A 25,553-nucleotide genomic window follows, 5' to 3' on the forward strand; every position below is an offset into this window, starting at 1 on the left:
GCATTAATGCTCCAGTTACGGGCACCTGTCTGAAAGAGAAGAACTACATTCCCAGGGGGGCTTTGTGGTCAGAGAGGAGATAGAACCTCTGGCAAAGTCACCTGATCTCTTCTTCTTCCCTCGGCTCTTGTCCCGACCGCACGCATCGCCTCAGCACTACTGTAAGGCCTACAGCTTTCAGATACTCTTTCTCTCATTCTATTTGATTTATTTGCTTCAATTCGAATTATATTGTGTTATAGTGTGCTATCTTGCCTTCCAATTCCGTATGTAGTAAATTAGTTTGTTTCTCCTCAGATCGTTGCCGCTGCTTTTAATTATTTTGGGGTCCCCTGTTTCCCTTTTCTGGAGGTGTGGATTTTGCGAAATCCCTCCACCCCGCTGGTCACAGAACTGAGCCGAACCAGCCTGTAAACCATTGACAGCGGGCAGTACTGAGATGGAACCGCGGCACTGAGGAGCGGTGCTGAGGACAGCAGTGCCACAGGTGTTTGGGGGAACGGCTCCGGGCCAGGGCTGGGGAGAGGAACCATGCGCGGCCCAGGCCATACCACCCCGCCCCGCCCTCCCCCCCCCTCTGCTGTGGGATGCGGGGATTTGGGACGCTGAAGGGCTCGGGGCCCCCACCGCCGCAGCGCTGCTGCCCGCATCCGGGCCAGGCCCCCCCCAAGCCCTCCAGTGCTGCGCCCAGACCCCACCGGGGCTGAGGTGGACATAGGGGCTGTGGGGGAGATGTAGTGGGGATATGGGCGTTTAGGGGGTTGTGGAGGCCTGTAGAGGGATATAGGGCTGTGCGTGGGTTATAGGAGAATATGGGGCTAGAGGGGGCTGTTGTGGGAATACAGGGAGGCTGTGGGAGGTCATGGGGAGGATATAGGGAGATAGGGGACTGTTGTGGGTATAGGGTTATACGGGAGCTACGGGGGGGATACAGGGTGATATGGGGCTATAGTGGGCTGTGGAGATCCACACAGGGGGATATGGGGATATAGGTAGCTGTGAGGGGAACGCAGAGGGACATGGGGCTGAGAGGGGCCTTAGGGTGGGCTATAAGGGGATGGGGCTATAGGGTGGGCTATAAGGGGATGTGGAGCTAGAAGGCTCTCCCTTCCTGTCCCCCTTCCTTTCCCGCCAGCTGTGGGTTGCTCTTAGGGTTGGCATTAGTGTGGCAATGAGGAGCAGAATGCAAACACCTCCAAACACGTTGTTACTCCGCAGAGATCCGCACGGTGACGCTGCGCTGCCAACAGCGCTTCTCAACACTGAAACACGGGGCAACTCCAACACAGCTTTAACTAATAACTAATAACTACTTTTATTTCAGCTCTACATATAACACTACAACAAACGTGACAGACGAAGACCCATCCCTGTGGAGCGGCACTACTCCCTCCACGTTCTCCAGAACCATCGGCGCAACCTGGGCCTGGTGGGCGGCACATCTTCCAGCACGCTGAGGATCAGCAGTGTCTGCAGCACCAGACAGCGCACGGTCGGCTCGCTGTCCTCCTTGGCGCCCTCCAGGGCTGCAATGGAACAGTGCTGTGTCACCACGTGGGCCCCACACGGCGCTTCCTGGGGCACGGGGCAGCGGGGGGGACGGCTCACCTTTACGGATGTCCGACATCTTCTCCCGGTTCTCATTCCTCAGCTTTCGCCCTAGCAGCCCTGCGCACATGGCTGCTGTCAGCGCTCGCCCAGCCCCGCGGCGCCCAGGGACCTCACAGCATCCCAGGGACCCCCACGGTGCTCCACGGACCTCCAAAAACCCCATACTACCCTAATAGTGTCCCCATCATTTCCAGCAATCCTTCAGTGTCTCAGGGACCTATGGTGTCCCAGTGACCCCTGTGGTGCCCATCTGCCCCCAAGGACCCCAGTGACCCCCAGAGACCCAACACAATGCTTCAGTGAACCCCATAGTGCCCCAGTAAGCCCAGTGTTGCCCTAATAACTCCCAAGAACCCCACCATTTCCCCAGTGGTCCCCCAGGGCCCCCGCTGCGCACCGACCCCACAGCATTCAGCCGGAGGGATGGGGACCCACTGGGGATGGGACTCACCGAGGAAGCGCACGGCCGTGTCCCTCACGGGCACCTGGGGGCTGTGCAGGTGCAGCACCGTGTCCTTCAGGTACTGCTCCGCATCTCTGCCCCTCTTCTGAAGCTGCAGAGAGCATGGTGGGGGTGGCACCCGCAGAGTGGCTCCCCGACCCCCCTTCTGCAGGGCAGCAAGGGGGGTCCAGAGGGGTTGAGGGGTGGGGGTCCTTACCAGGCAGTCAGCAATCATCCAGACCTCCGCCGCACAGGCCAAGCGTTGCAGTTGCTGCCAGCCCAGGAGCTTGGCGGCGTGGATCAGAGCTTTCTGAGCAGCCTGGGGAGCAGTGACACGGGGGGGTGTTGGTGGGAGATCCTGGGGGAACCCCCATCCCAAACCTGGGTCGGCACCACAGCCGGTCCCGTCCCACAGGGTCTGGGGAAACGGGGTGGGGGATGTGGGAGGGTTTTCCTAACCTTAATGACTGTATGGGTGGGTGTAGTGGAGGGGGGAACTGGGAGGACTGTATGGGTGGATATGAGGTGGGGATCTGGTATCTAGGAGGACTGTACATGTGGGCACAGGGCGGGGAGTAGTTGCTGGTCACACCGGATAACCTCGCGACCCCGTGACCCCACAAGCTGCCCCCACCTGCGCCACGTTGGGGATGTCCTCATTCATGTGGATGAAGAGTGGCAGCAGACTCCTCTCCGCCTGCAGCAGCAGCCGCTTCCTGCCTGGCGCCTCCAGCAGCAGCGCAAAGAGCTCCATGGAGCGCCAGCGCACCTCTGCGTTGTCCTGGGAGGAAACACACAAGGGGGTAGTCCTGAGCTCTGCACGGTGCGGGGGCTGCTTGAATGCTCCCCGCTGCCCCGCGTCCCTCACCTCATTGAAGCAGGACAGCAGCTGCACGGCCAGCTGGCTGAGCACACCTCGGATGCTGGCGGGGCGCTGTGCCACAATGTCCTGCAGCAGATGTATGGCCTGCAGTTTGATGTCAGCCCGCATGTCCTGCAGCCACAGCAGCGCGTCAGGTAGCAGCAGCTGCATCCTCCCAGCGTAAAGGTTCCTCAGCCCGCGCAGCGCCAGCTCTCTGCTCCTGGGCTGTTTGCTGCGGATGTATTTCCTGAAGATCTTTTGGGTGCCGGTGTCATCCTTGTGGTGCCCCTGGCAGCTCCACAGCTGTGATGAGCAGTGGTCAGCAGGCGGGAGCGGGCTCAGCCCCCCATCCTCCCAAGGAGACCCCCCCCCGCACCGTCTCCACACCCACCTCGAGGTAGAACGCCATGGCGGGGACCTCCCTCCACTGCAGCTGGTGGTACTGCAGCAGATTCTGCAGGTGTCTGAAGATGGGTCTGCACTGATCCCGGCAGTTCTTCAGCATCACCCTGTGGGGCAGGGGGAGGGCTGAAGCCGGGCTGGGGGGCTGACCCCACTGGGTCTGGGCTGGAGTAGAGGGACCGGAACAGCCCATGCTGCCCCACAGTGTGCTCTTCCATCTGCCCACCGTGCCTCAGCACCTCCTGAGCACTCCCCATCTTGTTCCCTACTTATTTCAGGAGCGCTGCACTTGGGGCACCGTGTAGGGCAGTGTGTGGGGCAGCACGGGGCAGAGCATGGAAGGGGTTGGGGCCGTACTTGGCAAGGGAGTGCAGGCCGTTTTGCCACGTGGAAGCGCCCAGCAGCCGCGCCCACAGGTCGTGGGTCTCCATGGAGAATGCCAGGTTGTCCATATCAGCGCAGAGCAGCAAACTGCGGGCCGTCTCCACCACCATCCTGCATGGAAACGGGGCAGCATTGGGTCAGCACGGGGTCAGGGGCCAGAGGTCAGTGAGGGGCCAGGGCACAGTGCAGAGTCAGGGTTCAATCAGAGGTCATCATGCAGTCAGGAGTCAGTGTGGGGTCAGGAGTCAGCAGGAGCACAAAGGTCAGCGTGGGGTCAGGGGTCAGTGTGGGTGGTGCCGCGGGGTCAGAGCGGGCACTGCGGTGTTACCTGATGGCAGAGGTGGGCGCAGATGGGCGGAATGGGTCCTCCGTGATGGCGATGATCTCCAGCGGAGCTAGCGGCCCGGCGGACACCAGCTGGATGATGAGCGCCACAAAGAGCTCCGGGAAAACCAGTCGCACCTGTGGGCCGTAGTCCAGGTACTGCAGGAGCTTATGCAGTGCTGTGGCCGCCTGCGGAAAGCACCCGGACAGCACTCAGCAGTGAGCTGCTCCCCTGGGTTTGGGGGGGTGGGGGGGAGTGTTCCCAGAGGACCCCCAAACTCACGGCCAGGTGAAGGACGCCGACCTCGGTCTTCTGGCCCAGCGGCACGGTCTCCAGCTGACGCAGCAGCGCCTGCACCATCTTTGGCACCACATCCACCGAGGACAGCGCCAACTCCCACAGCTCCCATATGTCCCTGCGGCACAGAGCTGTCCTCAGCGGGAGCCCCTCTCTGAGTGGGGTGGGAGTCCTTCTATATGTGGGGTGGGTGTTGTTCTATGTGTGGGGTGAGGGTCCCTCTGCACCACGGGTGAAGGTCCCATGGGGGGTGGTCTCCCTCTCCGTGTGGAGTGGGGGTCCCTATCCATGTGGGGTGGAGGTCCCTGTCCTTGTGGGGTGGGGGTCCCTCTCTGCGGGGGGTGGGGGCAGCGCACTTGTCACAGGTGGGGGAGCAGCGCAGCAGGCTGAGTGTCATCGCGCGAGGGTTGGCGGCAGCCAGTGAGGGGAAGGTGCCGTGGATGGTCCTCAGTGCCTGCTCCTCTGTGATCAGCTTCCTGCTCCTGTGGATGGCCGTCACGATGCGCTGCACCTGGAAGGGTCACAGGGACAGCAGAACTTCACTCCAGGCGTCCCCAGGAGGGGCCAAGCACCCTGAAGTCTCAAATCAGATCGATGCCGTGCAGGACAACCCAACCCAACACAGCCTTCCTGCACCCAACCCAACCCAATTCTAACCATCAGGACCCAACCCACCCCAACCCCACCCCCTCCTCCCATGGGCTGAGCCCCCTGGCAAGCAGCTCCCGGTTGCTCACATCATTGGGCATAGGGTTGAAGTCAACCGTCAGGATGGCCATCAAGGTGGAAGCCACCTGGGTGTTGTAGTTGCTGCAGTCCCTCATGCCCTGCAGCGCCAGGAGGATGAGATCGGTCTTCTCTGAAGAGTGGAAGTACTTCTCAAAGCGCTGGGGAGGAATGAACGCAGAGGGGGGGAAGGATGTCAGCCATGCTCCCCCCACCCCCTGCGCCCATGAGTCCTGGCGCGACAATCCCTCCTCACCAGCAAAATGACCGTGGTGTTGGTGGTCCAGGTGAGGGAGAACTCGTGGTCAGCTTCCCACTGCTCCAGTTTCCCCTGCTCGTCCAGCTGCCCTTCCCAGCCTGGAAAGGAGAGCAAGGCGCAGGTGCGTGAGCAGTGGCTGCCCTGCAGGGAGCTGGACAGCTGCCCCGACCCCAAGCACGGGGCCGTGCGGCAAAGCTCCCCAACACCATGGGGTTCTTCACTGCTCTGAGCGGCAGCTGAAGCAGAGGTCAGCAGCCGTTGCCTTACGGCTTCTCCACAGGACAAATCTGTAGAGGTGACGGAGAGCGCTCAAAGCACAGCGGCATGTTTTGTCCTCCTGGACAAAAGCGCAGCACAGGATGAGGCATCCCACCAGCTGCCCCAGCACGGGCAGGCGGAGCTCGTCATAGCTGGCAGATGGGGATTGTTCCGAGGAGTGACGGGGCTGTACGTGGAGAGCAGAAAGTTGAGCGCACCCCCGGAGTGGGCAGAGCGTGGAAAAGGAGAGACAAAGACTCCACATTATGGGGGTCGGGCCCTTACCTTCTCCTGGCAGTAATGTGCCAGCGAATGAGTCAGCTTCCAGATGCGCCCCACTGCCCTCTGGCGCACGGTCGAGCTCTGCAAGGAGGTGAAGGGCAGCAGCACCTGTGGGAAGAGGAGGTGCTGCTCTGCCCTGTGGCCCCCTGGATCACCCCAGAAGGTTTTTGGGGTGGTGGGGATGGGGGGGGAACACTCTTCCTCTGTGTGGTCCCCATGGGCAAGGCTCACCTGGAAGACGTCTTTCAGCTCCTCTCCGATGCTGGTGCTGGGGTGAATGAACACCAGTGAGTGCAGCATCTCATCCAGAGCCCTCAGGGTCTGCAGAACGGACAGGGTGGAGGGAGATTAGAGGGGAGGGGGATGGGGGATGCATGGCAAGACCCTGTTCTGCAAGGCAGGGGGGTCCTGTAGCTCCCTGGCACCCACCTTGGAGTAAAGGTTTGTGTCCAGGTCCTGCTCTGAGGGAAGCAGGAAGATGCTCCGGAAGCACACAACAAAGAGAGGGATCTTCTCCTCCAGAGCCCCCTCCACCTTGCTGCAAGAACAGGGACAGCGGCGCTGGGAGTGCTGTGCTGCAGGATGGGGAGTGGATCCCCCCATGGGCAGCACTCTGCAGAGCAGGGGGGGCATTGCTGGGAGGAACCCCTCCTCCATCGGGATGTGTGGGGCAGAGGGAGTCCTGAGAGCTGCTGTGGTCAGATTGGGGTTGGGGTTCGGGTTGGGGTTAGGTTGTTGTTTGGGTTAGGGTTAGGTTATGGTCAATGTTAGAGCTGAGGCCCAGCAGTGCTGCAGGACCCCCTCGGCCCTTTGCCCCGCCCCAAAGGGGGAGAGCAGCAGCCCAGTACTGCCAGGATCGTCCCCGGGGGCTGTGGGGCCATACAGGCAGTGTGGGGCCATTCAGACACTGTGGGGCCATACAGGCAGTCTGGGGCCATATGAATGCTGTGGGGCCATCCCGGTGTGGGGCAGTACCTGAGGGAGGTGATGGCGGCTACCGCTTGCAGCCGCAGTTCGGAGCTCAGCTCTCTCCGCGGCTCCTCTGCCAGCAGCACCTGCAGCACAGCGGGATGGCATCAGGCATGCAGTGCTCCCAGCACTGGGAGGAGAGGAGCCGCCCACTGCCCTCCCTCCAGCACCCACCGCCCCTCACCATGATGTTCTCCACAAGTTCGTTCCGGCGGCAGAAGATGCGCAGTTCCTGCACCGTGTTCCTCTCTGCTGCGGAGCCACAGATGGTGCGGATGCTGCACAGGAACTTCATCTTCTTCTCCTCATTCTGAGGCTGCCAGCGAGCGTGGGGAGTGTGAGCGGGGGGGTGGGGCCAGGGGGCACAGCCCTCCTGCGGATGCAATGGGCCTGGGGGGGGATGGGGGACCGCCGTGATGGGAGCGGCCGCTGTCACCTCTGTGCTCCGGAGAAAGGCCTCAATGTTGTCCATCGCGTAACGCTCCACAGCACACATGGGCAGCCCAGAGGCATCCAAGGGGGGAGCTGGAATTGGGGGTAGGAGGGGGATTGGAATTAGAGCTGGGTTTAGAGTTGTGGTTAGTGTTACGATTGAGGTTAGGGTTGGGGTTGGATTAGGGTTAAGGTTGGGGGTGGGGGTGGGTTAGAGTTAAGGTTGGGGTTGTGGTTAGTGTTAGGATTGAGTTTGGGGTTGGGGCTAAGGGTAGAGTTAAGGTTGGGGTTGGGGTTCAGGTTAGGGTTAGGGCTGGGGTTAGGATTAAGGTTGGGATTAGGGTTGGGGTTGGGGCTGGGTTGGGGTTAGGATTAAGGTTTGCCGTCAGGGTTGGTGTAGAGGAGCCCGGAGCAAAGCGAGGAGAGAAGGGAACTCTGCCCTCTGCCGCCCCACGCAGCCCCCATACTGTGCAGAGGGCGCTTCCCACCCCCAGCCCTGTGGGGACCCTTACTCACCGGGTGGCACAGAAGTGGGCTCCTGGGGGAGTTTGTCCTTCTCCTTGGCCTCAGCGGGGCAGGAGGGGTTTCTCTCCTCCATCGCAGAGGATGAGGGCTGAGGTTGGGGACGGGCCGTGGCCTGGGCAGCCATGGGCGGAGAGAAGTGCTGCGGTTTGCCCCGAGGGGCGGCTTGCACCGCTGCTCTGCTCGCGTGCTGTCCCATCTCAGTCCTGACGGAAAGTGAGGGGCACAGCGCTGGCGCTGCTGGAGCTGGGGGGCACGGGGACGCGTCACAATGGGCCCCGCTGTGACCCGCTGCCCCGCCCGCGTGGGGCCCCCGGCAGTGCTCAGCTCTGCTCAGGGCTGCTCAGTTCCCCAGTCTGCGCTGAGGAATGGATATATTATTGCAATTATTTTATTAAATCATTAAAAAAGAGGGCAACGGAAGCATAAAACTCAGAAATTGGAAATACGTGCTTCACATCAAGGCTGAGCTGCTCTGCAGGGGGGTTCAGGATTTCCCTGGTGAGTTCACCAACTAAAGCTGGGGTTGGGGTTGCAGTTAGGGTTATGGATAGGGTTAGGGTTAGGGCTCGGGTTGTGGATGGGGTTGGGGTTAGGGTTAGGTTTAGGGTTAGGGCTAGCATAGGGTTAGGGTTACGGTGAGGGTTAGGGTTAGTGTTGAGCCTTAAGTTGCGGATAGGGTTGGGCTCAACATTTGATGTTAGGATTGGGGTGAGTGTTGGAATTAGGTTTTGGTTTAGGCTTAGGGTTTGGGCTGGGGTTGAGGTTACTCTTGGGTTTAGTGTTGTGATTGTGGTTGGGGTTCTGGTTTGGTTTAGATTTAGAGTTAGGGTTGGAGTTGGGGTTGGGTGTAGGGTTAGCATTGTGTTAGGGAGCTGGGGAGTGCCAGTGGGGCAGTGAGGCGCAAGTTGCGCTCTGTGAAGTCTGCGCTCTCCTTCCTTTTCAAAGCCTGACATGAAGGCGGGGGCCCGGCAGCGGATTTCCAGGGGAGGAATGACATTTCATCATCCTCATCGAAAAGTGGGATGGAATCTCAACAAGAACCCCCGTCCCCTGGAAACAGCCAGTCAGAAGGGCACCCTTTGAGCTGGGAACTCCTCCCCAGCCCAGCTTTTCTTGTGAGACAGCTCCTGGCAACCCCCCAGCACCAAACCCAGCTCACCTGCTCGGCCTGCTCAGCCCAAGCTGTGCCCAGCTCACGCACACGCCGCAGTGGTGCTTCCAACAGGCTCTCACAGGGTGATCTGTTCCAAGGAGGGCCCAGAGCTCAGTCCCCGCGTGCAGCACGCCCACCAGAGCACCAGCTCTGCTCACCAGCTGTGGCACAAACGCTCCCACCCCTGCAACACTTGTGACCTTAGTGTGCGCCCGCATCGCTTCCGTGCCTTCATCATAAGCAAAGGAAATGGACGCCTCCCAGATCCAAACTTTAGGAAACCAACACCAGGCTCACCCAATGGGGTTAACCAAAGTAAAATAACAGGGAAGCGAGGATGACTCTTGTGCAGCCCAATAAAAACCAGTAATGACCAATACGGCCTCATCGTGGTCAATGGAGTCCCAGAGGAACTAGTAGGATCCAGGCGTGCACACCAGTATGGGCCAGGAAAGACCAGGATGGACTCATAGTGGTCAGTAGACACCCATCGGAAGCCGTAGGAGCGCAAACCACTATTGGCCCATAAAAAGCAGTAAGGACCAGCACGGCCTCGTAGTGCTCAATGGAGTCCCATAGGAATCAGTAGAAACCAATAGGAATGCACACCTGTATGCCTCTCTGGTTGAGGCTTTACGCCCCAGGGCCGATGTTGGCTTCCCGGACTATGGCTTTAGGCCCTGGGCCAGTGCCGGCCTCTCCGGCTGTGGACTTAGGCCCGGAGCTGGTGCTGGCCTCTTGTGCTGTGGCTGTGGCTTTAGGCCCCGGGGCCAGTGCAGGCCTCTCGGGATGTGACTTTGGGCCCAGGGGCTGGTGCCGGCCTCCTGGGCTGTGACTGTGGCTTCAGGCCCCAAAGCTGGTGCCAGCCTCTTGGGCTGTGGCTTCACGCCCCAGGACTGGTTCTGCCCTTTTGGGCTGTGGCTTCATGCCCCAGGGCCGGGGCTGGCCTCCTGGGCTGTGGCTGTGGCTTCAGGCCCTGGGACCAGTGCCGGTCTCTCTGGCTGCGGTGACAGCTTTAGGCCCCAGGGACGGTGCCAGCCTCTCTTGTGCTGTGCCTACAGTTTCAGGCCCTTGGGCCCTTGCTAACTAATTCTGTGAATGTCTTCTTGTTTTTCACTCCTTCTTGGACATGTGCAGAGTACAGTCAAGTCGTTTTGAATATCATTTCCTTTGTGGTGATTGGTCTGGTTTCTCATCTGAAGGCTTCAGACCTGCAATTCCAGGAGCTTCCTCCTTTGCAGTGTGCTATTGATAAGCAGAAGCCTTGCCCCCTTTCTACCAAACTCCTCCCAGGTCCTGCCTATTCCTTGTAAACCACTCCCCAGACTCCGCCTCTGAAGTAAGTGTTCCTCCTGTCTTTAATTTTTGAGCAGGGGACCCCCCCCTGTACCGGTACAGGGGTCCCTCCTGTACAAGGACCATCCTAGGGTCTCTGCCTTCACTCAGGCCACTGCTGACCTTCCTGATTAGAGCTTCAGGCTCTGGGGCAGGTGCCGGTCTCTTGGGCTGAGTGTGTGGCTGTAGGTCCCAGGGCCGGTGCTGGCCTCTCTGGCAGTGGCTTTAGGCGCCAGGGAGTGCGCTGGCCTCTTGGGCTGGGGCTTCAGGCCCCGGGTCCAGCACCAGCCTCTCGGGCTGTGGCTTTAGGCTTTGGGGCCGATGCCAGACTGCCTGGCTGTGACTGTGGTTTCAGCCCCTGGCTGTAGGGCTATCCTGTTTAGACAAGAGGCCCGCAGTAAAAGGAGAACAGACTTAACAAACATCAAAGAAGCCATGGCCTCTACACAAGGTTGGATTGCCTCGCTCTGGGGATAGGTTGGGATGCAACAGGCAGGCATCAAGATACTCCCCTCTCTCCTCCTTCCAGGCTTATCTCTGTGCAAGGACGAGCAGATGTCCAGAAGCAATGATCTAGTATTGAGTGACCAAGTGTGAGAAGTTAATTAATTAGCAATACGTGCTTAGTTAGCAACACTTTCTGGTTAGTTGAGTGCCGGGAAGACTGTGAACCTGAAGTCCTCAGCCAATGAGGAACCAGGGGAGAAAGAGACAAGCGTCGAGTAATAGGGCATCAAAGACGTAAGGCTGTTTTCTGTGTGCTCTCCTGCTTGCAGGAGGCCCGCCATTGCAATTGCGAAGAAAATCTGCTTTTTCCGAGATACCGTTCTGATAAATTATTTGGCCCCGCCAACCCTTTTCCTACCGGCCCCGGGGCCAGTACTATTCTCTCTGGCTGTGTTTTTATGCCCCAGGGCTGTTGCCGGCCTCCAGCAATGGAGGGATGCAGCATAGTCCTCTCCATCCTCCTACCCAACTTATCTCTGTCCAAGGATGAGCAGGTGTCCAGGAAGAGAGAGATACCGTTCTGATAAAGTATTTGGATATTTCCAACAATTTGACCTCACTCTTCCCTTCCCCCTACGAAATCCACCAAGATCCCCCCCCCAGACCCCCTTTCCACCCCATGGAAGCCCCGCTCACCCCTTTCCCCCCCCACAACTCCTTCTCTCAGCCCCCACAACCCCTTTCCACCCCCATAGGAGCCCCTCACAGCCCCCCAGCTTCCTCCTGCCAACCCCCTCTCCATCCCCAGACCCCCTTTCCTCCCAGTAGAGACCACATTCATCCCATTTCTCCCCCCTCACAACCCCCGTCCACTCCCAGACCCCCCTTGCTGCCCTACAGAAGCCCCATTCCCCCCTACCCCCCTCTCAACTCCCTAAGTTCCCCTCCACAATGCCCCCCACCACCCCAGTTTCCCTTCACATCCACAGAAGCCTCTTTTCCCTCTTTTTCCAACCCACAACTCCTTCTCTCTGCCCCAGACCCTCTTTCCACCCCATAGAAGCCCCCCAGCACCCCCCCAGTTTCTCCCTTTCACCCCTCCCTCCACCTCCAGACCCCTTTTCCACCCCACAGAAGCCCCGCTCACACCTTCCCCCCTAGATTCTCCTCAACCCCCCTTTCCACCCCCAGACTTTCCTTCCACCCCATGGAAGCCCCGCTAAGCCTTTTCTGCCCCCCACAACCCCCCCTGTCTGGCACTGGAGTCATCCAGAAGGACCTGGAGATGTCCCTGAAGGGTCTTGGGTCCCCGGTATCCTTGCATTCATTCAGAAGGCGCTGGCGATGTCACAGAGAGGACGTGTAGGATCCAAGGGGTCCTCAGCTGGGTTCAAAGGGTCCTGTTGTCTTCTGCAAGGGTCTGGAGATGAGCCAGGGGGGCCCCAGGAGCTCCTGGAGTCCTCCAGAGGTCTCAAATGGGAATTTTGTGGACAACCCCACATAGTGGCACGTCCTCACTCTGCTTTGTCCCCACGGGACCACCCCCAAAACCTTCTGTTTCTACTAAAATAAACGCCACGTTGATTTCATTGTATTTTTTTTCCCAGCTTCCCTTCAGAAGTGGATGGTTCCCGCCAAACCCCCGTGTAAAGCCCCACCCGGGGGAAACAACTCCCCCCAGGGCCACCGGGTGACACCAGGCCAACCGTCAGCGGTGCCACCACTGGAACAACCTCCTGTCCCTGAAGATTACACTGTCACTCTGTCACTGTAACCATGCAACTTGGCGCCATCCCAACCCCCGTCTACCTTGAGAGCCCCATCAGCGTCCTACAGCTCCCTCCCAAGCTGGGAGGGAGTGCTGATCAGCCGGAGGGGAGAAAGGCACTACAGAGGGACGTGCAAAGGCTGGCTGGCTGGGCCACGGTAAACTGTATGAGTTTCAACAGGGCCAAGTGTTGGGTCCTGCATTTTGGTCACAAGAAGCCCAGGCAACCCTACAGGCTTGGGGAGGAGTGGCTGGAAAGCTGCCTGATGGAAAGTGACCTTGGTGTGCACTTGGACAGTCAGCTGAATACGAGCCAGCAGTGTGCCCAGGTGGCCAAGGCGGCCCATGGCATCCTGGCTTGGATCAGGAATGGTGTGGTGAGCAGCACTGGGGAAGACGTCCTGCCCCTGTACTCAGTGCTGGTGAGGCCTCACCTCGAGTGCTGTGTTCAGTTTTGGGCACCTCGGTACAGCAGGGAAACCGAGGTACTGGAGCAGGTCCAAAGGAGGGCTACAAGGCTGATGAAGGGCTTGTGAAGGGCCTGGGGCCCCCAGCATAAGAAAGACGCAGAGCTCTTGGAACGGGTCCAGAGGAGGGCCACTAAGATGACCACAGGGCTTTCTTCTCCTCTGAAGAAAGGCTGGGGGAACTGGGCTTGTTCAGCTTGGAGAAGAGAAGGCTCCAGGGAGACCTCATGGTGGCCTTCCAGTGCTGGAAGGGAGGGTGTAAACAGGAGGGGGAATGACATGGGTTGATAGCGATAGGACAAGGGGGAATGGTTTTAAAATGAGACGGGGGAGGTTTGGGTTAGACATGAGGAGGAAGTTTTTCACTCAGAAGGTGGTGACGCACCGGAACAACTTGCCCAGAGAGGCTGTGGACGCCCCATCCCCGGAGGCATTGAAGGCCAGGCTGCATGTGGCTCTGGGCAGCCTGGTCTAGTGGTTGGCCACCCTGCCCACGGCAGGGAGGTTGGAACCAGATGATCTTAGGGGTCCTTTTCAACCCAGGCCATTCCATGGTTCTGGGATGATTCCATGAAATACAGCCATCATATGCGCCCAGGGCCACGGGGTCTTGGAAGAGTCCCTTCGGCATCTGAAGGCACGGACTCAGGTGTGAATGATCCAAATTGTTTATTGCAGGTTCAAACATCCCCAAGTTCTCTCTTTCCCATTTTCCCACCCCCCTTTCCATGTCAAAAAATCATTTGACACAGTCACTCCTGGTCGACTCCTTAAGCGTGCATGCAGGAGCTTATCCATCGGTGTCACGAGTTGTTCGTAGCCACGTGCTCTTCCTCCACCCGGGGTCGTTATCATGCGGCGATCGTGCTTCTCGCATGACTCTTGTTTTTGTCTCCTGGAGGCGTCCTTTGTTCTCAGCATTCCTTTCTCATGCCGTTTATCTATCTTGTTCCGCAGCTTCTAGCGTGAATGTTCTTTCTTGAATCCAGCCCAGTCCCCACTGTCCCTCTACCTCTGCTTTTCTACAGGGAGCTGGCACCCAGGAATGGTGCAGATGGAGTTTTGCAGGCTCAGGGGCAGCTCTGTCTGTCCCGGGCACCCCATGCCCTGCTCAGCGTGGGTAGGGTGTTGGCGGCCTGCGGCGCGGGGCTTTGGAATTTGGAGGCGGACTCCTGGGAGACTCTGGTCTGTTGCGTATGGGTGGCAGCAAACCAGATCGGCTGGTGGAGGGCTCCTCAGGCAGGCTGCACTCACGGTGAGACGGTGATGCCGCCGTCTCCTGAGGTTCTGCCTGTGCCGGCCTGTCCTTCGTGGCCATCTGCCTCTGCCTGAGTAGTTTGACAGAGTCACGTGGCAGAAACGGGTAGGGTGTTGGCGGCCTGCGGCGCGGGGCTGTGGTCCTTGGAGGCGGACTCCTGGGAGACTCTGGTCTGTTGCGTGTGGGTGGCAGCAAACCAGATCTGCAGGTGGAGGGCTCCTCAGGCAGGCTGCACTCATGGTGAGACGGTGATGCCGCCGTCTCCTGAGGTTCTGCCTGCGCCGGCCTGTCCTTCTTGGCCATCTGCCTCTGCCTGAGTAGTTTCACAGAGTCACGATGCAGTAACGGCGGCCGGAATGCATGGCCTTTGGTATCCCTGGACAGGCTGGACTCAGCTCTTAATGAACATCTCCTGTCTTTGATGCAAGATGCCACCTGCCTCCCGGCAACCTGAGGGTGCGAGGCCTTTGCTTTCCACATGGCCGCCGCTCCAGCCTCACGGTTCTCTCCCGCTCCTTGTTCGTCTCCGCGAAACCGGACATGTTTTTTTCCCGTTGTTTGGCCCAGGTGTTCTTGGCCTTCGTTTCCTGCCTGGCCCTGCGGCTGCCAGGTCACCGGCTGCTCGCGGGCTTCAGACGTTCTCAGGATCGCTGGCAGCGGACTGAAAAAACAGAGCAAGAGGGGTCTGCTTGAGTGGGTGATGGCTTTGGGGCCGCATCCTGCAACCCTGAGCCAGGACCCTTGGCTGCAACACGGCCTTCCCCACAGACAGCTCACCGGCTGCCCCGTGGCGCTCCTGAGATCCGGACAGGGGCCAGCCCTGTGAGCTGATCCCAGCCCAGAGCCTCCAGCCTCACCTGGACGAAAAGCTCTCCTGCTGTAAGCTTCTTCTGCTTCTTGAGCTTTGTCCAGCAGTACTTGCAACGCTGAAGCGTCTGATGTAGGTTGGCACTTCAGCAAACCTCACTGCAATCGGGAAGGCAGAAGACATTCACCTGAAGCCTTTGGCTCAGTGACAAGGGGCGCTCAGGGATTTCCCGTCACACGGTGGTTGCACGTGCCATGGGAAGGAGCTGGCAGCTGCTTTACCTTTCTTGCCCTGGACAAGAGGTGGCAAAGCCCCTTCTTTCTTTTGCTTCCCCTCACCATGGAGATCTCCGGAGGCCTTGCGGAATATCCTGGGCGGTGGTTTGGGTGCAACCTGCTTCTGAAACCTGTGCAGAAAGAGCAGACACCGGCGTGACGCAGTGCTCCGCCAATCCTTGTTGCTGGCCGTGATGTCTGCTCACAGCACATTTTCCTGCTGCGTTAAGGCCACTACTTTCTGGAGTCCTTAGCAGGGTCCCTTGGGGTAGGGCAAGGGGAAACAGTTTCAAAGGGAAAGAGGGAGGATTGAGATTGGATGTACGGAAGAAGTTTTTGGCAGGAGGGTGGTGAGGCACCGGAACGTCTTGCCCAGAGAGGTGGTGGCTGCCCCGACAGTCGTTTGAGGTCAGGCTGCACCAGGCTCAGAGCAACCTCATCTGGCGGTAGGTGTCCCTGTTCCTTGCAGGATCGTGGGACTAGGTGCCCTTTCAGGGTTGCTTCCGGCTCAAATGATTCTGTGATTCTGTGCCATATCGTCACGGGCAGGACAGCCATGGACACAAGGAACAAGCACTACAGAATGAGAGCTGAGCAGCTGCATCAAGCAGCGGCTGCAGCCACAAACATACTCACATGGGGAAGACGACGAGGTGGCCAGAGTGCGTCAGGGAGGCCACCGGTGCCACCCGGGACACCAGCGTGTCCAGCAGCCAGGGGGCCTGCAGGGGAGGAACAGGGAGGTTGTGGGACATCCTTCTGATGGCTGAGGCCCTCAGGACTGGAGGAGCCCAAGGCAGGGAGAGCTGACACCACCGCAGCACCTGCACAGCCCAAGCAGCTGGCCAGGTCCTGGTGGGCCATGTGCAGTCAGAGCAAGGGTCACGGGACTGCCCAGGCCATGGAGAAACCTCCAGCTCACCTTGAAAACAACTTTTCTGAATTTCTCCTTCCCGGAGAGCTTCTCAAGGAAGTCATAATAGTATTTAATTCCAAAGCTCATGCCTTCAAAGAGGAGCACTCCTATGTCTTTCAGGACAAAGGCAACGTTCTCCCCATTCTTGAGGCAGTTGGAGAGGAGGGACACGGTGCTTTGGATGCAGGTCTTCCCTCTCTGCCAGGTCACAGAGGCAGCGGCAGCCACCTCGCTGTATTTCAGGGTCTCCACCTCCCTATGGGCTGAAAAATGCGAGGGACAGAGTTGATCCTGCAGTCGCTTTTCCACAGGCGCTTGCTTGCTTCCCTACAAGTGCTTCTTGCGGCCATCAGCCAGCACGGCCCCCACCTCGGAGGGGGAGGGAGGTCTCCTTCTGAGAAGGGAGGCGGTGGCCTTCTTTGCCCCGTCCGTGAAGCCTGCAAGGGTTCAATCCCACTCCTACCTGGCAGGGAGTCCTTGTCGGACCCGAGGTGGTGCATGGCTCTGAGGTTCCTGGCCAGCTGAAACACGGGCCACCGCAGAGTCACGGTCCCGTCCGCAGTCCTGATGTCTTTAGAGATGGTGTCGAATGAGCCGAAGGTGGGAATCCAGACCCCCTGCGAGTGGAAGAGAAAGCACGGGCTGCAGGGTTATGGGCCGGCTGGAGGAAGAGCTGGAGGGGGTCCCACGTAGGGACAGAGCTCAGAAGCCCTCTCCCGCTGCTCAGAGGCACCAGCGGGCAGGGCAGCGGGAGAGGCTTTGGGAAGGAGCTGCACAGTCCTCTCCCTCCCCTTGCCCTCCCAAATGCAGCACAGCAGTCAGGGCGGAAGCAGCCTGGTGGAATCCAGAGGCTTCCCGAGGCTGGGCTCGGCCCTGAGCTCGGAGCCCGCCTAGCACAAGCGATGCTGCCTTTGCAGGAAGCCCACGCTATGCACAGCAGAGCAATTTGGGCTGAGCTTCCTGCTTTGTGTGGAGGGGAAGAGTCAGAGGAACTGCAGGCTGAGCTGGACAGGGAGAGGAGGAAGACGACAGCCAACACACCTTCTGCACCAGGAGGTGCTCCTGTACGTAGGCGGCCACCGCATCCCAGACGGCAACTCGCTCTGGAGGGCAGAGGAAAAGCGGGTCACACTCTGCATCTGCCGCTTCCCGGCGCTCCTACTGCCTCGGGCCGGGAGGGAGGTGGCAGACGGAAAGTGTCGTTGCAGTCCCCAGCCCCACACGGAGACAGCCCCGAGCTGGTCCCCGTGCTGGGTCTCTCCCGCTCAGCGCCAAGATGGGCTGCAGCAGCGCTCCTGTGGTGGCTGTGGACCCGTGTACCTTCGGTGTTGGTGTCTGTCGCTCTGGAGGCACGCCTCGCTGCGGGGCCGGCCTCGCTCGTGCTGTTCCGCCTTGTGCCAGCGGGTTGCTCCGTGTTGGCGCCAGCCATGCCGGAGCTCATCCCTTCAGATGCGTCTGCTCTCGTCCAGATGCTCCTTCAGGGTGCAGGACCCACCACCGTGCACCGCCTTTATACCCCTCCCGGGTGGCCGTGTCACAAACGTTGCCGTGGCGACGCGGTGACAGCGTGGCCAGTGCTGGCCGTGGCCCATTATGACGCAGGACAGCAGCCTGCTGCCCGCCCCGAGTGGGAGTGCTGGCACCTCTCTGTTTTCTCTCTCTTCTTTTCTTTCCTCTCAGGATTGCGTTCCTCATTTCTCTTTAGTAGCCGTTGCCTACATTGATCTTCAGGCAGTTGGCGCGGAAATCACAACTGTTCCAAAGTACCCTCTACCCGTAACGGTTATGATTTGTTGTTTCGAAAGTTGCCCGGCTTTGCCTGGAACGAGCCGATTCCTTGTCAGAAAGCTCCATCCATTACCCAGCATTGCTCCTCTGTGTCGCTGTGGTGACTCCATCGCGGCCGCCTAGCCCGGCCATCCGTGGGGCAGTGAGGCGCAAGTTGCGCTCTGTGAAGTCTGCGCTCTCCTTCCTTTTCAATGTCTGACATGAAGGCGGGGGCCCGGCAGCGGATTTCCAGGGGAGGAATGACATTTCAGCATCCTCATCGAAACGTAGCATGGAATCTCAACAAGAACCCCCGTCCCCTGGAAACAGCCAGTCAGAAGGGCACCCTTTGAGCTGGGAACTCCTCCCCAGCCCAGCTTTTCTTGTGAGACAGCTCCTGGCAACCCCCCAGCACCAAACCCAGCTCACCTGCTCGGCCTGCTCAGCCCAAGCTGTGCCCAGCTCACGCACACGCCACAGTGGTGCTTCGGACAGGCTCTCACAGGGTGATCTGTTCCAAGGAGGGCCCAGAGCTCAGTCCCCGCGTGCAGCACGCCCACCAGAGCACCAGCTCTGCTCACCAGCTGTGGCACAAACGCTCCCACCCCTGCAACACTTGTGACCTTAGTGTGCGCCCGCATCGCTTCCGTGCCTTCATCATAAGCAAAGGAAATGGACGCCTCCCAGATCCAAACTTTAGGAAACCAACACCAGGCTCACCCAATGGGGTTAACCAAAGTAAAATAACAGGGAAGCGAGGATGACTCTTGTGCAGCCCAATAAAAACCAGTAATGACCAATACGGCCTCATCGTGGTCAATGGAGTCCCAGAGGAACTAGTAGGATCCAGGCGTGCACACCAGTATGGGCCAGGAAAGACCAGGATGGACTCATAGTGGTCAGTAGACACCCATCGGAAGCCGTAGGAGCGCAAACCACTATTGGCCCATAAAAAGCAGTAAGGACCAGCACGGCCTCGTAGTGCTCAATGGAGTCCCATAGGAATCAGTAGAAACCAATAGGAATGCACACCTGTATGCCTCTCTGGTTGAGGCTTTACGCCCCAGGGCCGATGTTGGCCTCCCGGACAATGGCTTTAGGCCCTGGGCCAGTGCCGGCCTCTCCGGCTGTGGACTTAGGCCCGGAGCTGGTGCTGGCCTCTTGTGCTGTGGCTGTGGCTTTAGGCCCCGGGGCCAGTGCAGGCCTCTCGGGATGTGACTTTGGGCCCAGGGGCTGGTGCCAGCCTCTTGGGCAGTGACTGTGGCTTCAGGCCCCAAAGCTGGTGCCAGCCTCTTGGACTGTAGCTTCACGCCCCAGGACTGGTTCTGCCCTTTCGGGCTGTGGCTTCTGGCCCCAGGGCTGGGGCTGGCCTCCTGGGCTGTGGCTGTGGCTTCAGGCCCTGGAACCAGTGCCGATCTCTCTGGCTGCAGCGACAGCTTTAGGCTCCAGGGACGGTGCCAGCCTCTCTTGTGCTGTGCCTACAGTTTTAGGCCCTTGGGCCTGACCTGTGGAACAGCACCTAGCCTCACAGGAGTCAGAATGTAAGGTAGTTTATTGAAGGTGTATAGACCGGTGCACGGGGGGCTCACACTGCCCCCGTTGCGCAACCAGTGGCTCTCAAGCAGCCATACTATATGCACACTCATAATTCCACGAAGCAAGTAATGCTAACTCATTCCTCCTTTGCAGTGTGCTATTGATAAGCAGAAGCCTTGCCCCCTTTCTACCAAACTCCTCCCAGGTCCTGCCTATTCCTTGTAAACCACTCCCCAGACTCCGCCTCTGAAGTAAGTGTTCCTCCTGTCTTTAATTTCCGAGCAGGGGACCCCCCCCTGTACCGGTACAGGGGTCCCTCCTGTACAAGGACCATCCTAGGGTCTCTGCCTTCACTCAGGCCACTGCTGACCTTCCTGATTAGAGCTTCAGGCTCTGGGGCAGGTGCTGGTCTCTTGGGCTGAGTGTGTGGCTGTAGGTCCCAGGGCCGGTGCTGGCCTCTCTGGCAGTGGCTTTAGGCGCCAGGGAGCGCGCAGGCCTCTTGGGCTGGGGCTTCAGGCCCCGGGTCCAGCACCAGCCTCTCGGGCTGTGGCTTTAGGCTTTGGGGCCGATGCCAGACTGCCTGGCTGTGACTGTGGTTTCAGCCCCTGGCTGTAGGGCTATCCTGTTTAGACAAGAGGCCCGCAGTAAAAGGAGAACAGACTTAACAAACATCAAAGAAGCCATGGCCTTTACACAAGGTTGGATTGCCTCGCTCTGGGGATAGGTTGGGATGCAACAGGCAGGCATCAAGATACTCCCCTCTCTCCTCCTTCCAGGCTTATCTCTGTGCAAGGACGAGCAGATGTCCAGAAGCAATGATCTAGTATTGAGTGACCAAGTGTGAGAAGTTAATTAATTAGCAATACGTGCTTAGTTAGCAACACTTTCTGGTTAGTTGAGTGCCGGGAAGACTGTGAACCTGAAGTCCTCAGCCAATGAGGAGAGAGAAAGAGATAAGCGTCGAGTAATAGGGCATCAAAGATGTAAGGCAGTTTTCTGTGTGCTCTCCTGCTTGCAGGAGGCCTGCCATTGCAATTGCGAAGAAAACCTGCTTTTTCCAAGATACCGTTCTGATAAATTATTTGGCTATTTCCAACATGACTGTAGTTTCAGGCCCTGGCGCTGGTGCCGGCCTCTCTGACTGTGGCTGTGGCTTTAAGCCCCAGGACTGTTTCCGGCCTTTCCGGCTGTGGCTATAGGCCCCACACATCGTGCTGGCCTCTCGTGCTGTTGCTGTGGCTTCAGGCCCCGGGGCCGGTGCTGGTCTCTCTGGCTGTATTTTTATGCCCCTGGGCTGGTGCCAGCCTCTCGGGCTCTAGCGATGGCATGAAGCACCGGGGCAAGGGCCAGCTGTGGGAGTGGAATGTTGTTTCTGCATTTAGAACTAACGTGATGAGTATTTTATGGTGTCTGCGGCCATCTAGCATCCTTGATTGGTACTAATAATTCTTTCTGGGATTCTCCTGATTCCATCAAGGTGGGGGGAGGGGTCTCTAACAGTCCTCATCACTTGTCCTTTAGGTCAATTTTCCATTCTGATGCATGCGTAGTAGGCAGATGAAGTAATTAGTAAGTACAAAAACTGCTGCTTTTGAATTATAGACTAAAAAGCATATTGTGAGGCTATTCTGTTTTGCCAAGAGGCCCTCGGCAAAAGAACAACAGACGTATCAAACATCAAAGAAGCCAGGGCGTCTACCCGAGGCCGAGCTGTTCCACTCGAGGAATGGGAGGGATGCAACAGATAGCCCTCTCCATCCACTTGAGACAGAGTTCAAAAGAAAAAGGAGAGAAGCAGAAAGATCGTAAAGGGGATCCTTTAGATAACTCGCCCTCCCTTAAAGATCTAAAGCAATGCAAGCGGCAGCGGCCTCTGCAGAGGCGGGTCTTTCCCAACCTGAGCAACGCTACAGTTCTACGCTTCTGCGATTAATGCAAATCACGGTTGAGTGTGCACTGGATTGGTCAAAGAGCTGGGGTTTGTCAAGCGTGTGTGTGCACGGATGTGTGAAAGGATGGGGCTGCACACGTGTGTGTGCCATGGGCGAACAAACCGCTGCGGTGCTTCAGGGAGCACCTCGCTGCCTTTTGCTGCTCCTGGCAGAGCCTCGCCAATATTCTTGGCATTTTGGAGCCCCTTCCTGCTGCTGCCGCTGCTTTGGGGGCACCCACGCCGCTCCACTCTGCCCCTCCCCCAGCCCCACGCCGGCCCATGCCGGCCTCTCATTGGTCAGAGGCAGCACCGCCGGCTGCGATTGGCTGAGGCGCAGCGCGTGGGAGCGGCCGTTGGCGGCCGGCTCGGGGCCACCCGGCTCTCCCCTCAGACAGCGCCGCACCCACAGCCCAGGCCGCCCCGCTCGGCACCGCCGCTGCAGCCGCTGTGCGGGTGTCATGGTTTTATCCTTGGTGGTGACTGCAATTCCACATCGTAACATCATGTAGTGCACCTGGAGTTAAAGCATTAATGCTCCAGTTACGGGCACCTGTCTGAAAGAGAAGAACTACATTCCCAGGGGGGCTTTGTGGTCAGAGAGGAGATAGAACCTCTGGCAAAGTCACCTGATCTCTTCTTCTTCCCTCGGCTCTTGTCCCGACCGCACGCATCGCCTCAGCACTACTGTAAGGCCTACAGCTTTCAGATACTCTTTCTCTCATTCTATTTGATTTATTTGCTTCAATTCGAATTATATTGTGTTATAGTGTGCTATCTTGCCTTCCAATTCCGTATGTAGTAAATTAGTTTGTTTCTCCTCAGATCGTTGCCGCTGCTTTTAATTATTTTGGGGTCCCCTGTTTCCCTTTTCTGGAGGTGTGGATTTTGCGAAATCCCTCCACCCCGCTGGTCACAGAACTGAGCCGAACCAGCCTGTAAACCATTGACAGCGGGCAGTACTGAGATGGAACCGCGGCACTGAGGAGCGGTGCTGAGGACAGCAGTGCCACAGGTGTTTGGGGGAACGGCTCCGGGCCAGGGCTGGGGAGAGGAACCATGCGCGGCCCAGGCCATACCACCCCGCCCCGCCCTCCCCCCCCCTCTGCTGTGGGATGCGGGGATTTGGGACGCTGAAGGGCTCGGGGCCCCCACCGCCGCAGCGCTGCTGCCCGCATCCGGGCCAGGCCCCCCCCAAGCCCTCCAGTGCTGCGCCCAGACCCCACCGGGGCTGAGGTGGACATAGGGGCTGTGGGGGAGATGTAGTGGGGATATGGGCGTTTAGGGGGTTGTGGAGGCCTGTAGAGGGATATAGGGCTGTGCGTGGGTTATAGGAGAATATGGGGCTATAGGGGGCTGTTGTGGGAATACAGGGAGGCTGTGGGAGGTCATGGGGAGGATATAGGGAGATAGGGGACTGTTGTGGGTATAGGGTTATACGGGAGCTACGGGGGGGATACAGGGTGATATGGGGCTATAGTGGGCTGTGGGGATCCACACAGGGGGATATGGGGATATAGGTAGCTGTGAGGGGAACGCAGAGGGACATGGGGCTGAGAGGGGCCTTAGGGTGGGCTATAAGGGGATGGGGCTATAGGGTGGGCTATAAGGGGATGTGGAGCTAGAAGGCTCTCCCTTCCTGTCCCCCTTCCTTTCCCGCCAGCTGTGGGTTGCTCTTAGGGTTGGCATTAGTGTGGCAATGAGGAGCAGAATGCACACCTGTATGCCTCTCTGGTTGAGGCTGTACGCCCCAGGGCCGATGTTGGCCTCCCGGACTATGGCTTTAGGCCCTGGGCCAGTGCCGGCCTCTCCGGCTGTGGACATAGGCCCGGAGCTGGTGCTGGCCTCTTGTGCTGTGGCTGTGGCTTTAGGCCCCAAAGCTGGTGCCAGCCTCTTGGGCTGTGGCTTCAGGCCCCAAAGCTGGTGCCAGCCTCTTGGGCTGTGGCTTCACGTCCCAGGACTGGTTCTGCCCTTTTGGGCTGTGGCTTCAGGCCCCAGGGCCGGGGCTGCCCTTCTGGGCTGTGGCTGTGGCTTCAGGCCCTGGGACCAGTGCCGGTCTCTCTGGCTGCGGTGACAGCTTTAGGCCCCAGGGACGGTGCCAGCCTCTCTTGTGCTGTGCCTACAGTTTCAGGCCCTTGGGCCCTTGCTAACTAATTCTGTGAATGTCTTCTTGTTTTTCACTCCTTCTTGGACATGTGCAGAGTACAGTCAAGTCGTTTTGAATATCATTTCCTTTGTGGTGATTGGTCTAGTTTCTCATCTGAAGGCTTCAGACCTGCAATTCCAGGAGCTTCCTCCTTTGCAGTGTGCTATTGATAAGCAGAAGCCTTGCCCCCTTTCTACCAAACTCCTCCCAGGTCCTGCCTATTCCTTGTAAACCACTCCCCAGACTCCGCCTCTGAAGTAAGTGTTCCTCCTGTCTTTAATTTTTGAGCAGGGGACCCCCCCCTGTACCGGTACAGGGGTCCCTCCTGTACAAGGACCATCCTAGGGTCTCTGCCTTCACTCAGGCCACTGCTGACCTTCCTGATTAGAGCTTCAGGCTCTGGGGCAGGTGCCGGTCTCTTGGGCTGAGTGTGTGGCTGTAGGTCCCAGGGCCGGTGCTGGCCTCTCTGGCAGTGGCTTTAGGCGCCAGGGAGTGCGCAGGCCTCTTGGGCTCGGGCTTCAGGCCCCGGGTCCAGCACCAGCCTCTCGGGCTGTGGCTTTAGGCTTTGGGGCCGATGCCAGACTGCCTGGCTGTGACTGTGGTTTCAGCCCCTGGCTGTAGGGCTATCCTGTTTAGACAAGAGGCCCGCAGTAAAAGGAGAACAGACTTAACAAACATCAAAGAAGCCATGGCCTCTACACAAGGTTGGATTGCCTCGCTCTGGGGATAGGTTGGGATGCAACAGGCAGGCATCAAGATACTCCCCTCTCTCCTCCTTCCAGGCTTATCTCTGTGCAAGGACGAGCAGATGTCCAGAAGCAATGATCTAGTATTGAGTGACCAAGTGTGAGAAGTTAATTAAGTAGCAATACGTGCTTAGTTAGCAACACTTTCTGGTTAGTTGAGTGCCGGGAAGACTGTGAACCTGAAGTCCTCAGCCAATGAGGAACCAGGGGAGAAAGAAATAAGCATCGAGTAATAGGGCATCAAAGACGTAAGGCTGTTTTCTGTGCGCCCTTCTGCTTGCCGGTACTATTCTCTCTGGCTGTGTTTTTATGCCCCAGGGCTGTTGCCGGCCTCCAGCAATGGAGGGATGCAGCATAGTCCTCTCCATCCTCCTACCCAACTTATCTCTGTCCAAGGATGAGCAGATGTCCAGGAAGAGAGAGATACCGTTCTGATAAAGTATTTGGATATTTCCAACAATTTGACCTCACTCTTCACTTCCCCCTACGAAATCCACCAAGATCCCCCCCCAGACACCCTTTCCACCCCATAGAAGTCCCCTTTCCCCCTTCTCAGCTCCCCTACACAATGTCCCCCTCTACCTCCAGACCCCCTTTCCACCCCATGGAAGTCCCCTTTCCCCCTTCTCAGCTCCCCTACACAATGTCTCCCTCTACCTCCAGACCCCCTTTCCACCCCATGGAAGCCCCGCTCACCCCTTTTCCCCCCCACAACTCCTTCTCTCAGCCCCCACAACCCCTTTCCACCCCCATAGAAGCCCCTCACAGCCCCCCAGCTTCCTCCTGCCAACCCCCTCTCCATCCCCAGACCCCCTTTCCTCCCAGTAGAGACCACATTCATCCCATTTCTCCCCCCTCACAACCCCCGTCCACTCCCAGACCCCCCTTGCTGCCCTACAGAAGCCCCATTCCCCCCTACCCCCCTCTCAACTCCCTACGTTCCCCTCCACAATGCCCCCCACCACCCCAGTTTCCCTTCACATCCACAGAAGCCTCTTTTCCCTCTTTTTCCACCCCACAACTCCTTCTCTCTGCCCCAGACCCTCTTTCCACCCCATAGAAGCCCCCCAGCACCCCCCCCAGTTTCTCCCTTTCACCCCTCCCTCCACCTCCAGACCCCTTTTCCACCCCACAGAAGCCCCGCTCACACCTTCCCCCCTAGATTCTCCTCAACCCCCCTTTCCACCCCCAGACTTTCCTTCCACCCCATGGAAGCCCCGCTAAGCC

The 25,553-nt window shown here is 58.6% G+C and overlaps 2 protein-coding genes across 2 annotated transcripts; both read right to left on the reverse strand.

Moving 5' to 3' along the window:
• Positions 1-1,383: 1,383 nt before the first annotated feature.
• LOC121108102 (maestro heat-like repeat-containing protein family member 2A) lies at positions 1,384-7,847 on the reverse strand. Its single transcript, XM_040654943.1, has 20 exons — positions 7,766-7,847; positions 7,002-7,342; positions 6,824-6,903; positions 6,278-6,386; positions 6,080-6,169; positions 5,852-5,956; positions 5,576-5,753; positions 5,306-5,406; positions 5,061-5,210; positions 4,680-4,834; positions 4,309-4,441; positions 4,030-4,214; positions 3,675-3,812; positions 3,307-3,424; positions 2,922-3,218; positions 2,688-2,834; positions 2,271-2,372; positions 2,063-2,165; positions 1,609-1,668; positions 1,384-1,526 (listed from the first exon to the last, which is right to left on the reverse strand). The coding sequence occupies exons 1-20, from the start codon at positions 7,845-7,847 to the stop codon at positions 1,384-1,386; spliced, it is 2,817 nt and encodes a 938-aa protein (XP_040510877.1).
• Positions 7,848-14,290: 6,443 nt separating this feature from the next.
• LOC121108103 (coiled-coil domain-containing protein 81-like) lies at positions 14,291-17,685 on the reverse strand. The gene is made up of 9 exons (XM_040654944.2): positions 17,522-17,685; positions 17,243-17,304; positions 16,665-16,818; positions 16,208-16,464; positions 15,922-16,175; positions 15,292-15,416; positions 15,060-15,168; positions 14,653-14,863; positions 14,291-14,404 (listed from the first exon to the last, which is right to left on the reverse strand). The coding sequence occupies exons 1-9, from the start codon at positions 17,640-17,642 to the stop codon at positions 14,291-14,293; spliced, it is 1,407 nt and encodes a 468-aa protein (XP_040510878.1). The 5' UTR covers positions 17,643-17,685.
• Between the last annotated feature and the right edge of the window lie 7,868 nt (positions 17,686-25,553).

The sequence above is a fragment of the Gallus gallus genome, chromosome 34 (assembly GCF_016699485.2).
Source record: "Gallus gallus isolate bGalGal1 chromosome 34, bGalGal1.mat.broiler.GRCg7b, whole genome shotgun sequence".
NCBI classification, from domain to species: domain Eukaryota; kingdom Metazoa; phylum Chordata; class Aves; order Galliformes; family Phasianidae; genus Gallus; species Gallus gallus.